Here is a 17,991-nt window from a genome sequence, read left to right on the forward strand (position 1 = left end):
CCTGTGACACTGGGTGCGTACAAAGAGTTGTGCTACCTGCCACTAAGTTTTGGGATGGCTTGTTATGCAGCAGTAGATAAGTAACACGTCAAATAAGTAAAAGAAAGGGAAAAACAAATCCAAGTCAAACTGCTTACATTTACCTCAAAATATAATTAACATTCCTTACAACTACGTTTGTACGTAACACACATGGAAACTGTCATTTTATGAGGCTGTACCTGTGGAGGTTTAAAAAGAGGAGACATGCACTCAACAAGGGCCTGCTCAGTGTGTGCACGCGCGCCAGGCGGCACCTGGAGGTTCAGGCACCACCCGCTCCCCACGCCCCCGCCAGGCTGTGCCGAGCACCTGCCCTGCACAAGGCCCGGCGCTGGGCACCAGGAAGGACGCGAAGGTCAGCAGGACACACGCTGTGTCCCAGCGCCCCGCAGCTCGCTGGTGGGGAGAGCAGAGCAGACGAAGAGGAGAATCGAGGTAACACGAACGCTAAGTAGTCCAAGCAACACAAAGGCTCCAACCACAGCTACAGGAGTCAGAAGAGGGGAGGAAACCTCGTAGCTGTGACGACAGGGCTTCGCAAAGGACGCTGCTTTGAGCCAGGCTCTGAGTCAGGAGTAAAATGTCCACAGACAGAAGTGCGCAGGGAAGCCCACAGCCGCCGCCAGCTTCTGAGACTGACCCGCTGGAGCCTCGGTCTCCTCCTCGCTCCTGCCCGGCCTTCCCGACGCAGAAACACACATCCCCTGGGGCCACCCCTCCTCCACCAACTCTATCTCACCTCCCAGATCCCGTATGTAGCTCTTTTCTGACGACCCCTCCCCTGGGGAGATCCTGCCCTTGCCCCCAGCGTGAGCTTTCTGCCCCTGCTACTCCGAGGAGCCCAGATCAAAGTCGGGGGCTCGGGCACTCCACCCACAGCTGTGAGCCCCAAGTCACCTCACCTGCGGTGTCACTTTCCCATTCTAAAAAGTGGAGGCAATAATACATCACCTCAGAGTGTGGGTGTAAGGATTAAATAAAAATGTGTTAAGTGTGTCGCAAATTCAAAAGCTGTATATAGGGACTACCCTGGTGGCACAGTGGATAAGACTCTGCACTCCCAATGCAGGGGGTCCAGGTTCAATCCCCGGTCAGGGAACTAGATCCCGCATGCTGCAACTAAGAGTTCACGTGCCACAGCCCGTGTGCTGCACCTAAGGAGCCCGCCCACCACAACTAAGACATGGCGCAACCAAATAAATAAATAAATAAGCACTGCATAAATGTGAAGCATTGCTATGTTCTGTGAGAACCGTCCCATGTGTAGATGTATTTCTGATGTATTCGTGGGAGGAGGTGAGCTCTGTGTCTTTCTATTCCGCCTCCTTGATCTCCACCCTAAAGTGTCACAATAAACCCCCAAACTCAATGCAGTGTTTTGGACTAGTGAACATCATTGGCTGCGTTTCTCTCTCTCACGTGACATGGGCTTTACTCATGTACACGCCTTCCTATCCCCCTACATCCCCGAGATACATTCAACAAAACGTTCAGTGGATGCGGCTGCCTGTCACGTGCCAGGTGCAGTGCTGAGACCTAGGAGTGACACGCTTGGAATTCCCAGCCCAAGGGCGCTGCAACCGAGAGGAATGAGCAGTGCTGGGGGCCACACGGCGGGGGGGGTGGGGGGGGAGAGCACAGGGAGGGGTCCCTCCTCTACAGGTTCCTGCATGGGAAAAACCTAGAGAAGGACTCTGCAATCTGGCAGACCCTACAGCTTCTGACGGAAATCATGCAATAAACATCTGATGGCCAGGAACAAGTTCTACAGCACGAATAACTGTTCAGGGGTAGAACACTCAGGCTTGTCTGGGAACTCCAGCGATCCAGCTTGGATAGCAAACATCCGCATTTACAGACAACACTGGAAAGGTCAGCTGGAGCTAGACTATGAGAGGTCTTGAAGGCCGGGCCACAGGGCTTGGGACTTACTCTGCAGGCAGAGTCAGGAAGGTGGTCATGGAAGGTTTCTGAACAGGAGTGCAGCATCATCAAGGGGTGTGGGGTGCTTCACCCCAATAGCAACGTGGAGCTGGGCTGCAGGGAACAAGAGATCTGAGGCCTGGGGACGCATCGTGGGTAATTTCAGTAGCCCAGGCAGTGCCCTCCCACTCCGCCAACACCTTGGTAGCTAACATAGTGATCCGGCACAGAACAAGTCTAGATGCTCATTCCAGACAATACTGGAAGCCTAAAACATGTAAGCACTCAGTACACAATACCAATATTACAAAGATGAACACACACAGATTTTGACAGACACTACACTGGCATTTCCAGAGCCAGCTGTGCCTGCTTAGGAACAGCAATGCAAGACTTAGTGAACAAAAGGTCGTCTCCTCCACTACAAACCTAGCTGGGCCCGTCTGTTCTACACAAGCAAAGGGTCTCTAACTTCCTCTGAGAGACGGAGACACGGACAAAGGCAGTGCTCTCCTGCAACTGAGAGAAACCACGTCAGTGAAGGCAGACCCACTTTACAAGAGCTGGGGCCCAGCAACCGAAAGAGCTGAGCATCTTCGTGATGGGCAGCCGGCGAGGGCAGAGTCAGAGGGAAACACAGACTTTACTGTTGACATAAACTGAATGTGGACTCTTCCCTCTAACTTGGTCCTCTCACTGAAGACACTGCATCTTCCCGTGGACACCAGTCTGAAGAAATAACATGCCGGTGACTGCAGGACATGGGCGGGTGAAATCTGAGTTTATCACGAGCTCCCAGTTACCCACGAGGACTACTCTGCGGCAGGGGAACCTCTACTCAGCAAAGCCCCGTGTGTCTCTTTCCTAAGTGTTGGCCTTACTGTGTATCAAAACCTCAGGCTAATGTACAGCCTGGCACTCTGACCATGCCCAGCACCCAACTCTCACCGCTGGGGTTCCTGTCTCGCCATATAACAAACGTAAGGAGCGCCATATGATGTATATCATCAATAAGAGTCATAAGGGTAAATACGATTTTGTTCCTTCTTCAATCCCCAAATCAGGAATTGAAGGAGTGCCACATAATGGGAAGGAAAAAGAAAAAGACTTGGAGGTTCTGTTTAGGGAATCGGTTCCACCTGAGGGCCCTGGCATCACCTGCCTTGTGACAAGCAGTGACCCCCCGTGCTCTGCAGACAGAGGGTCTCGGCATCACCCGCCTCCTTCTCGGTTTCTGACTCAGAAGCCTCATCTTCACCTTCGTCCTCGTCTGAGCTGGAGCTGCTGGATTCTTTGTTTTCATCCTCCATTTCTTGGGGCTTTGGTGTCTCCTCCTCATAGAGCATCTTCTCTTTGCTAAATTAAAGACGACAATTTGAGCGCAATTGAGAAAGGACACACCGTTTCCTACGCTCCCTGGGGATCCGGTATGAGAAGGACAAGCCCGTGAAGCTCTGTGCGGAAGCAGTAACAGAGATGTATTCAAACCCTCCTTTACGTCCGTATTCTTCTGAATCCTGGGTTTTCTGCTGACTACGGGTTGGTACTGGATTTGAGAGTGTGATAGAAGATCCAGCAAGTTTAACACACAGGAACAGGAGGGCTATGCATCTTCATGATGAGTGAGCAGGTAAATACTTTTTAATCATTTAACAAATGTTTACTGAGTGCTTCTCACACGCCAGGACCATGCCAGGCGACAGTATGGTGTAAACAGAACAGACACGGCCCCTGAGCTCAGACCTTCTAGGTAGGGAAGGAGTTGGGACTAAGAACCCTTCAGCCGGGAAAAAAGCAATGCACACAGTCTCCGTTAATTCACAAATTTAAAACACGCCCACCCACTCTCAGTGTCCCCCCCCCAAGTCAATGCCACTCACCTCCTTGCCCCTCAAACATTCCCACGTGTTTAAAGATCATTTGGCTACAAACACGGGGTCTCTTCACTGGATAAATTCTCAAGCTAAACGTGTCACACTCAGCAGGGCTCATCACATTTCTCAAACCCAAATATCTTACTTCTTAAAGAGTCTACCGTGCAACTTGCTGTTCAGGTCCGACTCAATGAGCTTATTCCGTGTCTCTTTTTCACTTCGAAGCTGGAAATTGAGAAAACAGAACAAAGGGAAGATGTTGACTATTGGTAAAAAATCAGCAGCCACGAGAAAAACTAAAATGGCCCCTGTTACCGGACCAACACCAAAGGGGGGGAGAGGACTGGGGAGAAGGGAGACACATCAGCTGTGTGCTGCGTCTCCTTGGAAGATAATGACAGAGGAAGATTCTCATTCAATAAGAGGAAATCCACAGCGTTAGAGCTTCAATGAAAACTGCCCCATCAAATATCCAAACCCAATCGTCCCAAAAAGCCTAGGTGTAAAGGATAAAACGCCAGAAGTACCTCTGAAAGAACTCTTCATGATCCGTATACTGAATTACGTTGGCAACGGTTCTAAAGAAGAAGCAGGTGCCAAATGGGAAATAAGCCCTTGGAAAAAACTGTCCGGTACTTGCTCTAGACAAAATGTACTTAAATGCCTGGACCCCAAAGTTATGCAGGGGGCAAAGGCAGGCACCATTCCCAGTAGCATAGAAATGTTATTTAGTGAGGATATTACTCATGTACAAAGACCGAACCATGCTGGGTAAAGGATACACGAGAACTCTCTACTATTTCCACAACGTCTTTGTAAGCTTCAAAATTATTTCAGAATAAAAAATTTAAAAAACAACAAACACCTAACCATGCAAATGATCATCTTATATTAGGAAGGCTGCTGCTGCCCAGAAATCGATTCCAGCTGCTCATCAGAGGGGACAACTGAACCGCAAGCTGCGTCTGCGCTCTGGGTCTGCAGCTTTCCCAGCCAGCCCTGAAGAAATGAGCGTCTCCACTCCCCAGTCCAGACGGTGCTGAGCACAGGGGAGGGCAGGACAGCTGATCTGTCCCGTCACTGAACCACACGGGTCTTTCATTCAGAACTGCTCTCAGCTTCTCACATTCTCCTGAACTCGAGCTCATGTGCCCTGAGCCACAGCCCACGCAAAGGAAAACACAAGGAAAGCTAGTGATTTTTTTCTGTCCTACTCTGCTTAAACAGGAGATTCTCAAGGCCCTAATGTGACTGACTTTATCCTCCTCACCTAACTCCTCCTCTCTCTTTCAGGTAGAGTGTGACTCACTCCCTGTTCACTCGAGTATTGGCAGGGTTTTCCACCCTGCAGTCTGGACGAGGGTACCATGCTTACATGGTCCTCCTGTGCTGCACGAAGCAGAAGGGCACAGACAACCAAACCATCAAAGATCTAGAAGAAGAGGGAGAAGAGGACTGAATTTTGGATATTTGATGAACGGAATAAATATGAAGCACTGACCAAGCACTGTCCAATGCCAAATGTTTTCGTTTTTGTGGGTTTGTTTGCTTTTTAAGAAATATATCCCTCCCTGTAATCAATTTTCTTTCAACAAAGAAGTCCTTTCAGTCAGTAAGGAAAAGTTATGAGGTGTCCTCTACCCCTATTTGCAAAAACTTCTGACTTGAACACACCACGCTCATTTTCTAGAGCTCGAGGGTAACTAGAGTCGTCGTCGCCATCATGTTTGCCTTTCAGCTGCTTGAAGGCTCTAAGATAAGGAGGAGATAGCAAGCGAACTTTAGCAACAACAGTTTCTGGTATATTTTCTTCTAACAGACTCTGCGGATACTTCTGGAGGGAACCACTGCCATTGCTGGAATGCAGGGACGTCCAACTCCACTCTCAGCGGACAAACTACAGCTGGTGTGGCCTGTGGCGTGGACTGTCCCCCCAGACTCACCACGCTCTGCTTCTTCTGCAGCATCTCCAGGTGCTCCACGAGGCCCTCGTCAGCCACATCAAACGGTGTCTGGCCCTGGCAGAGAAAAGGGGCGCCATGACCAATCGGAAGCAGACGCAGCGATCACGGGACTTTATCAGAGAACTAGTGGATGTCCACTGTATGCCTCTGACTCCAGTGACAGCTGCTTCACTGACTAGTCTACTCGACACCGTGGTAATACCTTCATCTATCCCAGAGGAAACACAACAAGAAACAGCAAACCCTAAAATACAGGGCTTTATATTTTGTAAAGCTGTATGGAGGAAATCACCACATTATTTCTAATGTTTATTGCCTCTTGGCAAATGATCAACTGAAATCTCTACTTGTACCTATTCTAAAATGCTCTTGATTGCTATGATAAATTCAACAAAGGGCTCTTAGAAGCCTCAGAAGGAGGTCCAGGGCACGGGTGCACTAAAGACTAAGTCCCAGGAATCACCTCCCTTTAAGTGAGAGAAGGGTTGTCTCTTAGGAAACAGCGCAATTAAGGACCCTAACCCATAATGTGAGAATGAACCCTGGGTCCGGAGAGATGGGAGGTAGATAAGAACATCTACGAAGTAAAACGCCATGTCTCTGGATTCCTAGAAAACCAGCAGATGTAGGGATAGAAGTTGCAGGACTTCTGTATCGCTTCAAGCGCGGCTGAAGAAGACTTTCAGCCAAACTGCAGGATCTCATCGTTACAACGTTTTTTAACAACTGGATGTGACTAGGGCTCAGCTATTAAGTCTTTGAATTAAAAGTAAAACCAAAGTATTTCACAGTTCACCACAGATAGTGGCCTTGGGCTTCCCCACTGCTCATTTCTGCTACGGGGAAAAATCTTTTTTTTTTTTTCCTGTGTGTTTGCTTTAGGGGCTTCAGCATAAACAGATGCAGCAGAGCGGCTCAGTGGAGCTTGATGTTACAAAGCCAACGTGTCTGCGTGGATAACGGGGCGGGAAGAAGAACTACAGCTACCAGGGATGCCCAAGCCTGGACAGCAAGCCTGGTCACTTAGCAGGGACTTGAAGCCTTCTGTTCCCGAGCCCCGTTAGAGGGTGACGCTCACTAACCAGTTTGCTCCTGACGTCCATGTCACAGAGGGCTTCTGCCAGGATGGAGCACGCCTCCTTCACCCCCCAGTGTGCGGCGGCATGGAGCGGGGTCCAGCCGTCGCGGTCCTGGACATTGAGCTCATAGCCAGCCTGAGTCAAAAGTCTGAGGAGAAACCCCAAACCAGCCATTACGTGCTCGGTGGCAGAGCTCTGTGCCACACCAGCGGCCACCCAGCTGGCGTTTCAGGCCCTGCCCTGCGCCGCCACCCGGCCGCTACGGCCCAGCTCGGCACCAGCTACTGCCTGAGAGCCGCCACGGGTAAGCTTCAACCACCCTCGGCCAGAGGCCGCGGTGCTCCGTGGCACACCCATGTCCCACCACGCAGGCACCTGAGGCCAGCCAGCGCCTAGCTCAGCTCCGTCAGGGGGTGCTGTCAGCTTTCCAGCGCAGGAAGCGGCTGTCGGACACCTGATTCTCTCACTCTCTCACTAGCTCTCTGGCTGGTCTTCCCCGGACACCACGCTCGCAACTCCGACTCCACGGGAGCATGTGCAGGGGCCGCTCGCTAACGCTAAGGCTACAGCCCAGCCGTGTGCGTGGAGGACAGCGTGACTCTTGAGGCCCTGGCGGCACCGGGCGGACGCAGGCGGCCTACATCGTGGGACTCCAGACGCCGTCCAAGAAACGAGCACGTGAACATGCTGCCAGGCAGAAAGGTGCACCGACACTCACCACACAGACTAGGAAGCTCGTACTGGGTGGAACACGAGGCAGTGAGAGCATCTGGTGACAAGACACATGCGGTGCCACCAGCAGCCCAGGTACTGGGCAAGCCCAGGAGCAGAGCCACACAAAGCGGGGAAGGATGTAAAGGGAAAGGGGAAGAGGCAGAGAAGAGCCCAGATTCCTCATGTACGTGTGACCATCCTACTCCAGCTGGACGTTGCACACTCGAGACCTGTGTCATTAATCTAACGAGTCAAAGAGGACCAAAAGGATGGCGAGTCTGCTCTGTGCTGTGTGTCACCAGAAGGGGAGGTGCCAGGGGTGCTAACGATGAACTGTGGAGCTGGAGGCGGCCACGCAAGGTCCCCTTAGGCCAGTCCAGCTCAACTCTGCCTCACATCAGACCCGTCAGGAGAAGCTAGAGGGCGGTGTGGCGGGAGGAGGGAGGGGAAGAGTACCAGCAAACACAGAAGGAGAGACTGCGCGGCCCAGGAGGGAAGCAGCAAAGAAACGCAGCACAGCTGAAGACCTAATCCATCCCGCGTCCAAACCAACTCCTCTTCTCCCGGTCTGTGCAGCCCAGACCACGTGCGTGGACGTTACCTGAGGACCTCATAGTAGCCCTTGGCGGCAGCCACGTGGAGGGCAGTGGCCCCTGAGCGCGCCTGCCTCACATCCTGTATTTTCCCGCTGTTGAGCCACTGGCGGGCGTCCTGCAGCATCTGCTGTTCCTCTGCCTTCCTCGACTGCTCGAGATCGACCCCTGCAGAAACCAGATCCAGAGAGCCAGCATCATCAAAGGTCCCTTAGATTCAAAACACATCCTAAATACAACCACTAACGGCAGTTAGTCATCAAGTGGGGTCGTCTTCAGATTTATCTTCATTTAGAAGAGCCATGACATTTACAGACTCATCAGTAGTTTTATCAGGGTTAAATCACCAGGTTAAATAGTACTTGATGGCAGATCCATTAAGGGACCATACTTAACAGTGTTTTCAGTTTTAAGAACATAAAAACCAAAGGGAATATTATTTTATATTATAGTATTTGTACAAAGTACACATTTCAAAGTCCTTTTGCATGTTATATCATTTTAGCTTCCCCACAATCCTTTGAGGTAAATATAATAGATACTGCTATCCCCACTTAACAGATGAGGAAATAAACATACAAAGGTCACGTGCCTCACTCAAGGCCACAGAACACATCAGAGCTGTCACCAGAACGCTGATATCCTAGGTCCCCGTCTTCTCCTCTTTTCCACTCACTACACCTTAGGATTGGTATCAAAAATCTTAGTTTCAGGTATAATATACTTAAAAAAATTAACTACCTCTGAAGTTCATTCCCCTGTGTAGGGAAATACACGGACTGAAGCTATACGCCCCAGAGCCGAGGAGAGGTGATGCACAGTGAAACGTCCAAGGGAATGTGGATTTTGTTTCCCTTTAAAACATTATGGAGGAAATCCCAGGGTGCCTCCCTTTAGCCAACAACTCTCTAACCTCTGTGTCAGTGAAAAGGAGCTGGGGTGGGGTATTCCCTGTTGCATAAAATAATGACCTGTTCCTAGGACAAACACCCCCGCCCAAGGAGTCTCACACTCATTGGCAGGCTTTACCTGTGCATGGTCTGCTCCCCTCCCTCTCAGTTCTTGAATGGGACCCTGGGAACTACCTGAGGATTATCTGTCTGATTTGAGGAGATGGATGGGGGGAAGAGGTAACTGATTTATTTTATTTCTTCTTTTTTTTTTTTTACAGCTTTATTGAGATTTAATTGACATATAACTTCGTATAAGTTAAAGGTGTACAACACCTATATACCGCATGATTACCACAGCAGTTATTAAATACCTCCATCACCTCACATAATTACCATTTCTTTTTTGTGGTGAGAACATTTAAGATCTCTTGGCAACTTTCCAGTATATAATACACTATTGTTAACTATGGTCACCTGCTGTACATTAGATCCCCAGAACTTGTCCATCTTATAACTGGAAGTTGATGCCCTTTGACCAACATCTCCCCCACTCCCCAGCCCTTGCAAACCCCCTTTCTGCTGTTTCTATGAGTTCTGCATTTTTAGATTCACATACCAGCAATATCATACAGTATCTGTCTTTCTCTGTCTGACTTATTTCACTTAGCATGATGCCCTCAAGGTCCATGCACGTTATCATATATGGCAGGACTTCCTTCTTTCTCGTGGCTGAATACTATTCTATTAGCTACAGTATAAATAGATATATATACACATACCACGTCTTCTTCATCCATTCATGCATACACTGACACTCAGGTTGTTTCCTATCTCAGCTACTGTGAATAATGCTGCATTGAACACGGGAGTGCAGATATCTCTTTGAAATTCTGATTTCATTTCCTTTGGATATACACTCAGAAGTGGAATTGCTGGATCATATGGTAGTTCTATTTTTAATTTTTTAAGGACCCTCCATACAGTTTTCCACAGTGGCTGCACCGATTTACATTCCCACCAGCAGTGTGCGAGGGCTCCCTTTTCTCCACACCCTCGCCAACACTTGTTATTTCTTGTCTTTTTTTTTTGCAGTACATGGGCCTCTCACTGCTGTGGCCTCTCCCGTTGCGGAGCACAGGCTCCAGACGCGCAGGCTCAGCGGCCATGGCTCACGGGCCCAGCCGCTCCGCGGCATGTGGGATCTTCCCGGACCGGGGCACGAACCCGCGTCCCCTGCATCGGCAGGCGGACTCTCAACCACTGTGCCAGCAGGGAAGCCCTGTTTCTTGTCTTTTTGATAATAGCCATTCTAACAGGTGTGAGGTGATTGCTCAATAAGGTTTTGAGTTGGACTTCTCTGATGATTAGTGACGTTGAGCATCTTTTCATGTGCCTGTTGGCCATTAAATGTATGTCTTCTTTGGAAAAATTTCTATTCAGCTCTTCTGCTTTTTTAATTGGATTGTTTGGTTTTTTGCTATTGAGTTGTATGAGTTCCCTATATATTTTGGATATTGACCTCTTATCAGATATGTGACTTGCAAATATTTTCTCCCATTCCATAGGTTGCCTTTTCATTGTGTTGATTGTTCCTTTTGCTGTGCAGAAGTTTTTAGTTTGATGTAGAGCCACTTATTTATTTTTGCTTTTGTTCCTTGTTCATTGTCAAGACCAACGTCAAGAAGGTTTTCTCATAGGAGTTTCATAGTTTCAGAATTTGACTCCATTTTGAGTTAATTTTTGTGAGCATGAAAATAAGGGTCCAATGTCCTTCTTCTGCATGTGATTATCCAGTTTTCCCAACACCATTTATTGAAGAGACTATCTTTTTCCCATTGAGTCCTCCTGGCTCTCTTGTTCAAATATCAGTTGACCGTATATGTGAGGGCTTGTTTCTGGGCTCTGCAGTCTGTTCCATTGGTCTATGTGTCTACTTTTCTGCCAGTACCATACTGTTTTGATTACTATAGTTTGTAATCAGGAAATGTGATGCCTCCAGCTTTGCCTTCTTTCTTTGGCTATTCAGGGTCTTTTGTGATACCAAGTTTTAGGACTGTTTTTCTATTTCTGCAAAAAATGCCACAGGAATTTTGATAGAAATTGCATTGAATCTATATATGGCTTTGGGTTGTATGAATGTTTTAACCATATTAATTCTTCCAATCCATGAACATAGGATATCTTTCCATTTGTGTTTTCTTCAGTTTCTTTCATCAGAGTCTTACAGTTTTCAGCGTACAGATCTTTCACCTCCTTAAATTTATTCCTAAGTATTTTATTGTTTTTGATGCCATTGTAAATGGAAATGTATTTTTTACTTCTTTTTCAGATAGGTTGTCATTATTGTATAGAAACGCAACTGATCTCTGTATACTGATTTTGTATTCTACAACTTTACCAAATTTGTTGATTAATTCTAAGTGTTTTCTGTTTGAGTCTTTAGGATTTTCTATACATGAGATCGTATCATCTGTAAACAAAGACAACTTTACTCCTTGCTTTCTGATTTGAATGCCTTTTATTTCTTTTTCTTGCCTGGATAGGACTTCCAGTACTATGTCGAACAGGAGTGGTGAGAGTGGGCACCCTTGTCTTATTCCTGATCTTAGAGGAAAAGCTTTCAAACTTTCACCACTGAGTATAACGTTAACTGTGGGCTTGTCGTATGTGGCCTTTATTATGTTGAGGGACATGCCTCCTACAATCAGTTTGTTGAGAATTTTTATCACAAAAGGATGTTGTATTTTGTCAAATGCTTTTCCTGCATCTGTTGAGATGATCATATAATTTTTATCTTTCATTCTACTAATTGGTATATCACTTTTATAGATTTGCATATGTTGAGCCATCCTTGCATCCCAGGGATAAATCCCATTTGATCATGGTGTGTGATCCTTTTATTGTGCTGCTAAATTCAGGTTGCTAATATTGTGTTGAGAATCTTTGCATCTATATTCATTGGGAATATTGGCCTAGAGTTTTCTTTTCCTGTAGTGTACCCATCTGGCTTTGTCATCAGGGTAATGCTGGTCTTGTAAAAAGAGTTTGAAAGTGTTCTTTCCATTTCAATTTTTGGGGAAGAGTTTGAGAAGGACTGGTATTAATTCTTCTTTAAATGTTTGGTAGTATTCACCAGGGAAACCATCTGGTCCTGGGTTTTTCTTGTTGTTTGATTACTGATTCAATCTCCTTATTTGTTATTGATCCATTCAGATTTTCTATTTCTTCCTGATTCAGTCTTGGTAAGTTGCACGTTTCTGAGGATTTACCCGTTTCTTCTAGGTTATCCAATTTGTTTGCACACAATTGTTCACAGTAATCTCTTATGATCCTGTGTATTCCTATGGTATCTGTTGTAATGTCTTCATTTCTCATTTTATTTATTTGAGTCTTCTTTCTTTTTCTTAGTCTAGCTAAAGGTTTGTCAATTTGTTTATTTTTTCAAAAAACATAAAAGCTCTTAGTTTCATTCATATTTTCTATTGTTTTTCTGGTCTCTTATTTCAATTATTTCTGCTCTGATCTTTGTCATTTTCTTCCTTCTGTGAATTTTGGGCTTAACTTGTCCTTCTTTTTCTAGTTCCTAGAGGTGTAAAGTTAGGTTATTTGAGATCTTTCTTTTTTCCTAAGGCATGCATTTATCGCTATAAACTTCCCTCTTAGAACTGCTTTTGCTACCTCCCACAAGTGTTGGTAATGTTGTGTTTCATTTTCGTTTGTTTCAAGATATTTTTGGATTTTTCTTTTGGTTTCTTCTTTGACCCGCTGGTTGTTCAGTAGCATGCTGTTTAACCTCCACAGTCTGTGAATTTTCCAGTTTTCCTCCTGCTGTTGATTTCTAGTTTCATACCACTGTGGTCAGAAAATATACCTGGTATGATTTCAGTCTTCTTAAATTTGCCAAGACGTGTACTGTGGCCTGTCATATGACCTATTCTGGAGAATGTTCTGTGTGCCCTTGGCAAGGAGGTTTGTTCTGCTGTTGGATGGAATGTTCTGTATGTCTACTCGGTCCATTTGGTCTAAAGGATAGTTTAAGTCCAGCGTTTCTTTGTTGATTTTCTGCCTGGATGATCTATCCATTGTTGAAAGCAGGATACTATCATTGTATTATTGTCTATTTCCCCCTTCAGCTCTGTCAGTATCTGCTTAATATATTTAGGTGTTCCGATGCTGGGTGCACATGTATTGTATTCACAATTATTACATCCTCTCGATGAACTGAAAGGGGTATAACTGATCTGGAACAGACCAGAATTCCACACACAAAGAGTTAACAGTGCTGCAAAGGTAAGCATACATATGAATGCCTCTTCCAACAGAGTATACTCCTTAATGGAAGAGTCAGAAATTAAAATCAAAACTACTATTAAAAATCCAGTTTATTTTTAAGAAGTCACTTGTAAATTGTAACACCAATCTGAGGAGATAAGGCTGAGTGGCACTTGATGGTAAATTAGGCATAAAGTTCTTCATTTCAATATGACACAAAAACTATACACAGTATTCATACAAGTATTTTCTGCCCTAGAACATCATTATTTTAAGGCAGGGGTCAGCATACGTTCTATTTAGGGCCAGATATTAAATAAATGTTTTCAGCGTTGCAGGCCATTTGGTCTGTCACAGCTATTCAGCTCTGCTGTAGGAGCGCAAATGCAGCTTTGGATAACATGTGAGCAAACGGATATGGCCAGGACTGGCCCTGACTGTTCTAAAGCATCATGTCAGAAAAGGTCACTGGAGAGAAATCTTTTGGACTCAACTGCAGATTGTGGGTAAAGCGGTTTAACAGAAAGACTACACATCACTATAAACCATGTCCACAGAGTTTTGTGGTGGTTCTAGCAAACGCCCTAAGACCTGTCCTCCCTGCTAACTAACGAGTGTTATTTGCTACTTTTTTAACTAAAAGAACCCAAAGACCTCCAGTAGCAGAATCCTGACCTAGTCTCTGAAATGGATTCTTCTGAAAATATAAAATAAGTTCTTTCAGAGTTTATTCTTCTAAGTTAGCTTCCTTACCGTGACAAACTACCAAAATAATTTTCATGATTAGTATGGTTAAAGATCATTTCAGAGGTTGCAATAAATACCTCAACCAGCACCACTTTCAGCTCTCATCAAGAGAAAAGATGCAAAGTCATAAGCAGAATTTGGCCAGTACTCAAAGGGACACTGTATCTCATCCTTTCTTTAGACTTCACAGTGTGGAGCAAAGTCCACACCGTGTACACAGAGTAAGACACGCTCATGCCCCTCCTCAGTCTAACCTGCATCATCAAACAACAGTCACGTCGCCTAACTGCACAATGGGTACACAGCCCCAGAATGGAAAAAACAAGGAAGGACTGGCCCTCCTTTTGGCATCTGGCCTATTCTTGTGTGAGTATTAAGAGGGTATGTGATGTGGGTAATGATGACTAACGCTGTGCGGGTAGACCCAACCTTCCTATCACACTACAGCGCACGGCCCTGCACAGCAGAGCCTCACCTACCCCCAGCTTACCTTGCTTCTTCACTTGCTGCAGAAGAAGATCCTTCATGGCAGGCTCTTCTGCGAGGTCAGAGGGGACTTCCCCTTCACTGTTCACAACACCCACGCTGGCTCCATGGTTAATGAAATACCTGTGCAGACAAGATCCAGAATCAAGGTTCTCTCTCCAGTCTAACATCAGCTTACACTCCTATCCCTGGGGTTCAATGCAGAGCACGGCCTCTGTTCTGGAATTTTTAATGTGGTCCCAGATAAGGTATTCCACTGTTAATTTCTAACTCCACTAGCCTTCAATAATTAGGATCAAAAGCTTCCCTATTTCTTGGTAAGAACAATGCCTACAAGCGGGATTTCCTTCACACTCATGTTCCTAACCCCCACCCTCTCATTCCCAGTAGACAGCAAGAGACTCTCTAAATATCACAAGGAAGACATGCAGCCCTAAAGCTCACCCACCATCCCTGGGGTCCAAACACAGGCTCCCAAAAGGACTTACTACACCTGTAATATTGAGAATGAGAGTTCCCAGAAGACACGTAAAGAAGTAATTCTCACAGAAACTTTCCCAATGCCACATTAAGAGTATATTAAGTAGTGTTGGGGCATGAAAACAGAAAAATAAAGGACGAATTAAAATTTTCATCAATCTGCCTAAATTACGCCTTCATAGAACTCTCCCTTCAACCAGCCAGGTATATGAAATCTACACTCTAAGAAGAAACTAAATTACTGAGGAAACAAATTGTTCTATTCTAAATGATTAAATTCTATATTGAAATATAATACTTGATCCTAAAGAAGAAAGGTCTGACAATTTTAATACCTTACATAGATCCTTTTTGATTTTCAAAGTACTTTCACGTAAAATTATATAATGAGTCTTAAACAATTTTATGAAGTAGGCAAGGTGGGTACTATTAGGGGGCAAATGGCAGAGGTTATGCCCCAGTCTTTTGAATTCAAGTCTAGTTCACCTTGGCACTAAATCAAGTTACTTTTGGGCCAGTGAGAATCCCAATTATGCTGGGAGCTCTATCAAATATAAGTATTTAAAGGAGAAAGAAAAACTGTTTAAATTAAACTTCAACGAATCAACAATTCAGTAAGCATGTACTGGTCCCCTCCTGCGTTTAAAGGTACCACATTTTAGACACTGTAGAAGATCTTAAGAGGATAATCAACGCATGGCCACTGTATTCAAGGAGGCAGAGGAGAATCAACAAAGATTACATCAAGACCACGTTTTTGCTTTCTCGTTGCCTAGTACCTAGTATAAATAGAGCTTCAATAAATGTTTTTAACTTACAGATTGATTCCACATATATGAACTCATCTCATTTTCAGCTTTCTCCATCTTTCCCTCACAGACTCAGACAGAAACAAACTCTTTCTCCTCCAAGGCTAACCTGCTCCACGTGTTTTCTTAATTGTACTGAGGCCCGGTCCTCTGTCCATCTGTTGCCCCTCATTTCCCTAATCAAGAGCTCCTCTCTTTTGGTTTCTCCCCTTCAGGACAAAGAGGATGTTCAACTACACCTCCCCAACCCTGAAAAATCAAAATGCAAGTAATATACACAGTAAGCACTCGATAAATGCTTTCTGGATGGAACTGTACCCTCTGCTCCAATCAAACTCGATGCCTCACTGAACCCAGACACACCCCACTGTCGCCCGGTCTCTCCCACAGATTGAGTAGTTTCTCCCAACTGATGAAACACCCTCCCCTTCTCCTTTCCCTGCTAGAAACTTTTCATATCTTTCAAGGTCCACTGAAAATGCCTTTGCCTGTTCTCACCAACCACACATTCCCTCTCCTTCCGTGAACTCAGTCCTCCCCAGCACTAAGTCCGCGCTCCTGTCGTGACACACGCGGGTCTCGATGCAGCTGCCCCACCAGGCTGGAAGCTACTTCAGGGCAACAGCTGTGCCCTTCTCATGGCTATCACTGCCATGAGGTCTGACGTGCTCTTTCCTCTCTTGGCAACCCACAAATACTACGTGAAATAAATAAAACATCTTAGCCACTCTGCTCTGACACCCATTCCATTCTTTACTGGATCAGGCACAATGTCACTTGGGCATACAGGCCCCTGCTTTTCCCTTTTCCGACAAGTTCTTAGACCTATGATCAGGAAGACTCATTTCTAGAAAGTAATCTGGTTCAGAAAGAGATTCTTCTTAAGTAAGGCTACCTTCCTAAACCATTTTAAGGGTGAGGAGGAAACAGGAAAAACCTCTCTAGCTTCACACTTTTACCTGAACAAGAATCCATACCAACCTATGAGGTACGATTTTTTAATTTATTATTATTTTTTTATCTTTGGCCACACCATGCAGCGTGTGGGATCTTAGTTCCCTGACCAGGGATCAAACCTGGGTCCCCAGGGGCTTCCCTGGTGGCTCAGTGGTTGGGGGTCCACCTGCCGATGCAGGGGACACGGGTTCGTGCCCCGGTCCGGGAAGATCCCACATGCCGCGGAGCGGCTGGGCCCGTGAGCCATGGCCGCTGAGCCCGCACGTCCGGAGCCTGTGCTCCGCAACGGGAGAGGCCACAACAGCGAGAGGCCCGCGTACCGCCAAAAAAAAAAAAGATACAAAAAGAAAAATGACAAAATGATCAAATGCTAATCGTATCTGAAACACTGTTCAGAGGCCCTGAGGTGAGCCAACCAAAATGAGTAGCATAAGCAACGGGGTTCTTTCGTTGTCCAGAAAATGCTGCTGCACAGATGAGTATGTAAAGATGGTCAAGTGGATACCGTCTAAGGGTGACGCACAGCAGAAGGTAAGGAGGGCCGTTCCCACCACCCCACCACAAAGGGGGTCTGGTCCAGCTCATCTTTCCTGGCCAGACTTTCATGTCTGACTAGTAATCACCTGTATGGAAACAGTAACTCTCATCAATTCATTTCACTCAAGGTAATATTTATTTGGGCAAGAGACACTTAAATTGTGAACTTATTTCCAAAGGAACTATGTTCATCCACAAAGATGAGATAAAGAAACCACCGTGAAAAAGCATTTACAATCATCCTCTGTACTCAGTTTCACAAAAGGAAGAAAAAAGAGCCTCCGTGGATCACGCCAACACGAGGGGCCCTAATTCCAAGCGTGAGCTCTGCCTGTTACCTTCCAATGGAGAAAAGTGAAATCCTTGAATTGATGAGATTTGATAGCTCAAAATCACAAACAAGCCACCTGAACAAATAATCAAATATCAATGATGAGGGACTAACATGTTCTATAAATGTTTCTTAGATACAGTTTTCAAGTGAAAATGGAAACCTCTGAGGAAGCCACCTTAACTCCTCAGCATCGGAACGTTGGTGAATGGGTTAGGCTGAGAATCAGAGCCCTCCCGTGAGACCCTGCGAAGGGGCAGCCCGGCGAGAGGAGGCGACTGATTCACGGA

At 46.0% G+C, this 17,991-nt stretch overlaps 1 protein-coding gene across 9 annotated transcripts in view; it reads right to left on the reverse strand.

Moving 5' to 3' along the window:
• PPP1R12B (protein phosphatase 1 regulatory subunit 12B) overlaps positions 1 to 17,991 on the reverse strand; it is a 194,315-nt gene that overhangs the window by 124,831 nt on the left and 51,493 nt on the right. For 8 of the 9 annotated variants that reach the window (XM_060300378.1, XM_060299520.1, XM_030844405.2 and 5 more), the window contains 6 exons: positions 14,592 to 14,710; positions 8,198 to 8,357; positions 6,886 to 7,030; positions 5,783 to 5,857; positions 3,985 to 4,064; positions 3,128 to 3,321 (listed from right to left, as the gene is read on the reverse strand). In XM_060300378.1, coding sequence (XP_060156361.1) covers positions 3,128 to 3,321; positions 3,985 to 4,064; positions 5,783 to 5,857; positions 6,886 to 7,030; positions 8,198 to 8,357; positions 14,592 to 14,710 — 773 coding nt within the window. Of the gene's footprint in view, positions 1 to 3,127; positions 3,322 to 3,984; positions 4,065 to 5,782; positions 5,858 to 6,885; positions 7,031 to 8,197; positions 8,358 to 14,591; positions 14,711 to 17,991 lie in introns of those variants that run through there. The other variant, XM_060301606.1, reaches the window with a different exon arrangement.

Source organism: Globicephala melas, chromosome 1 (genome assembly GCF_963455315.2).
Source record: "Globicephala melas chromosome 1, mGloMel1.2, whole genome shotgun sequence".
Classification (NCBI taxonomy): Eukaryota; Metazoa; Chordata; class Mammalia; order Artiodactyla; family Delphinidae; genus Globicephala; species Globicephala melas.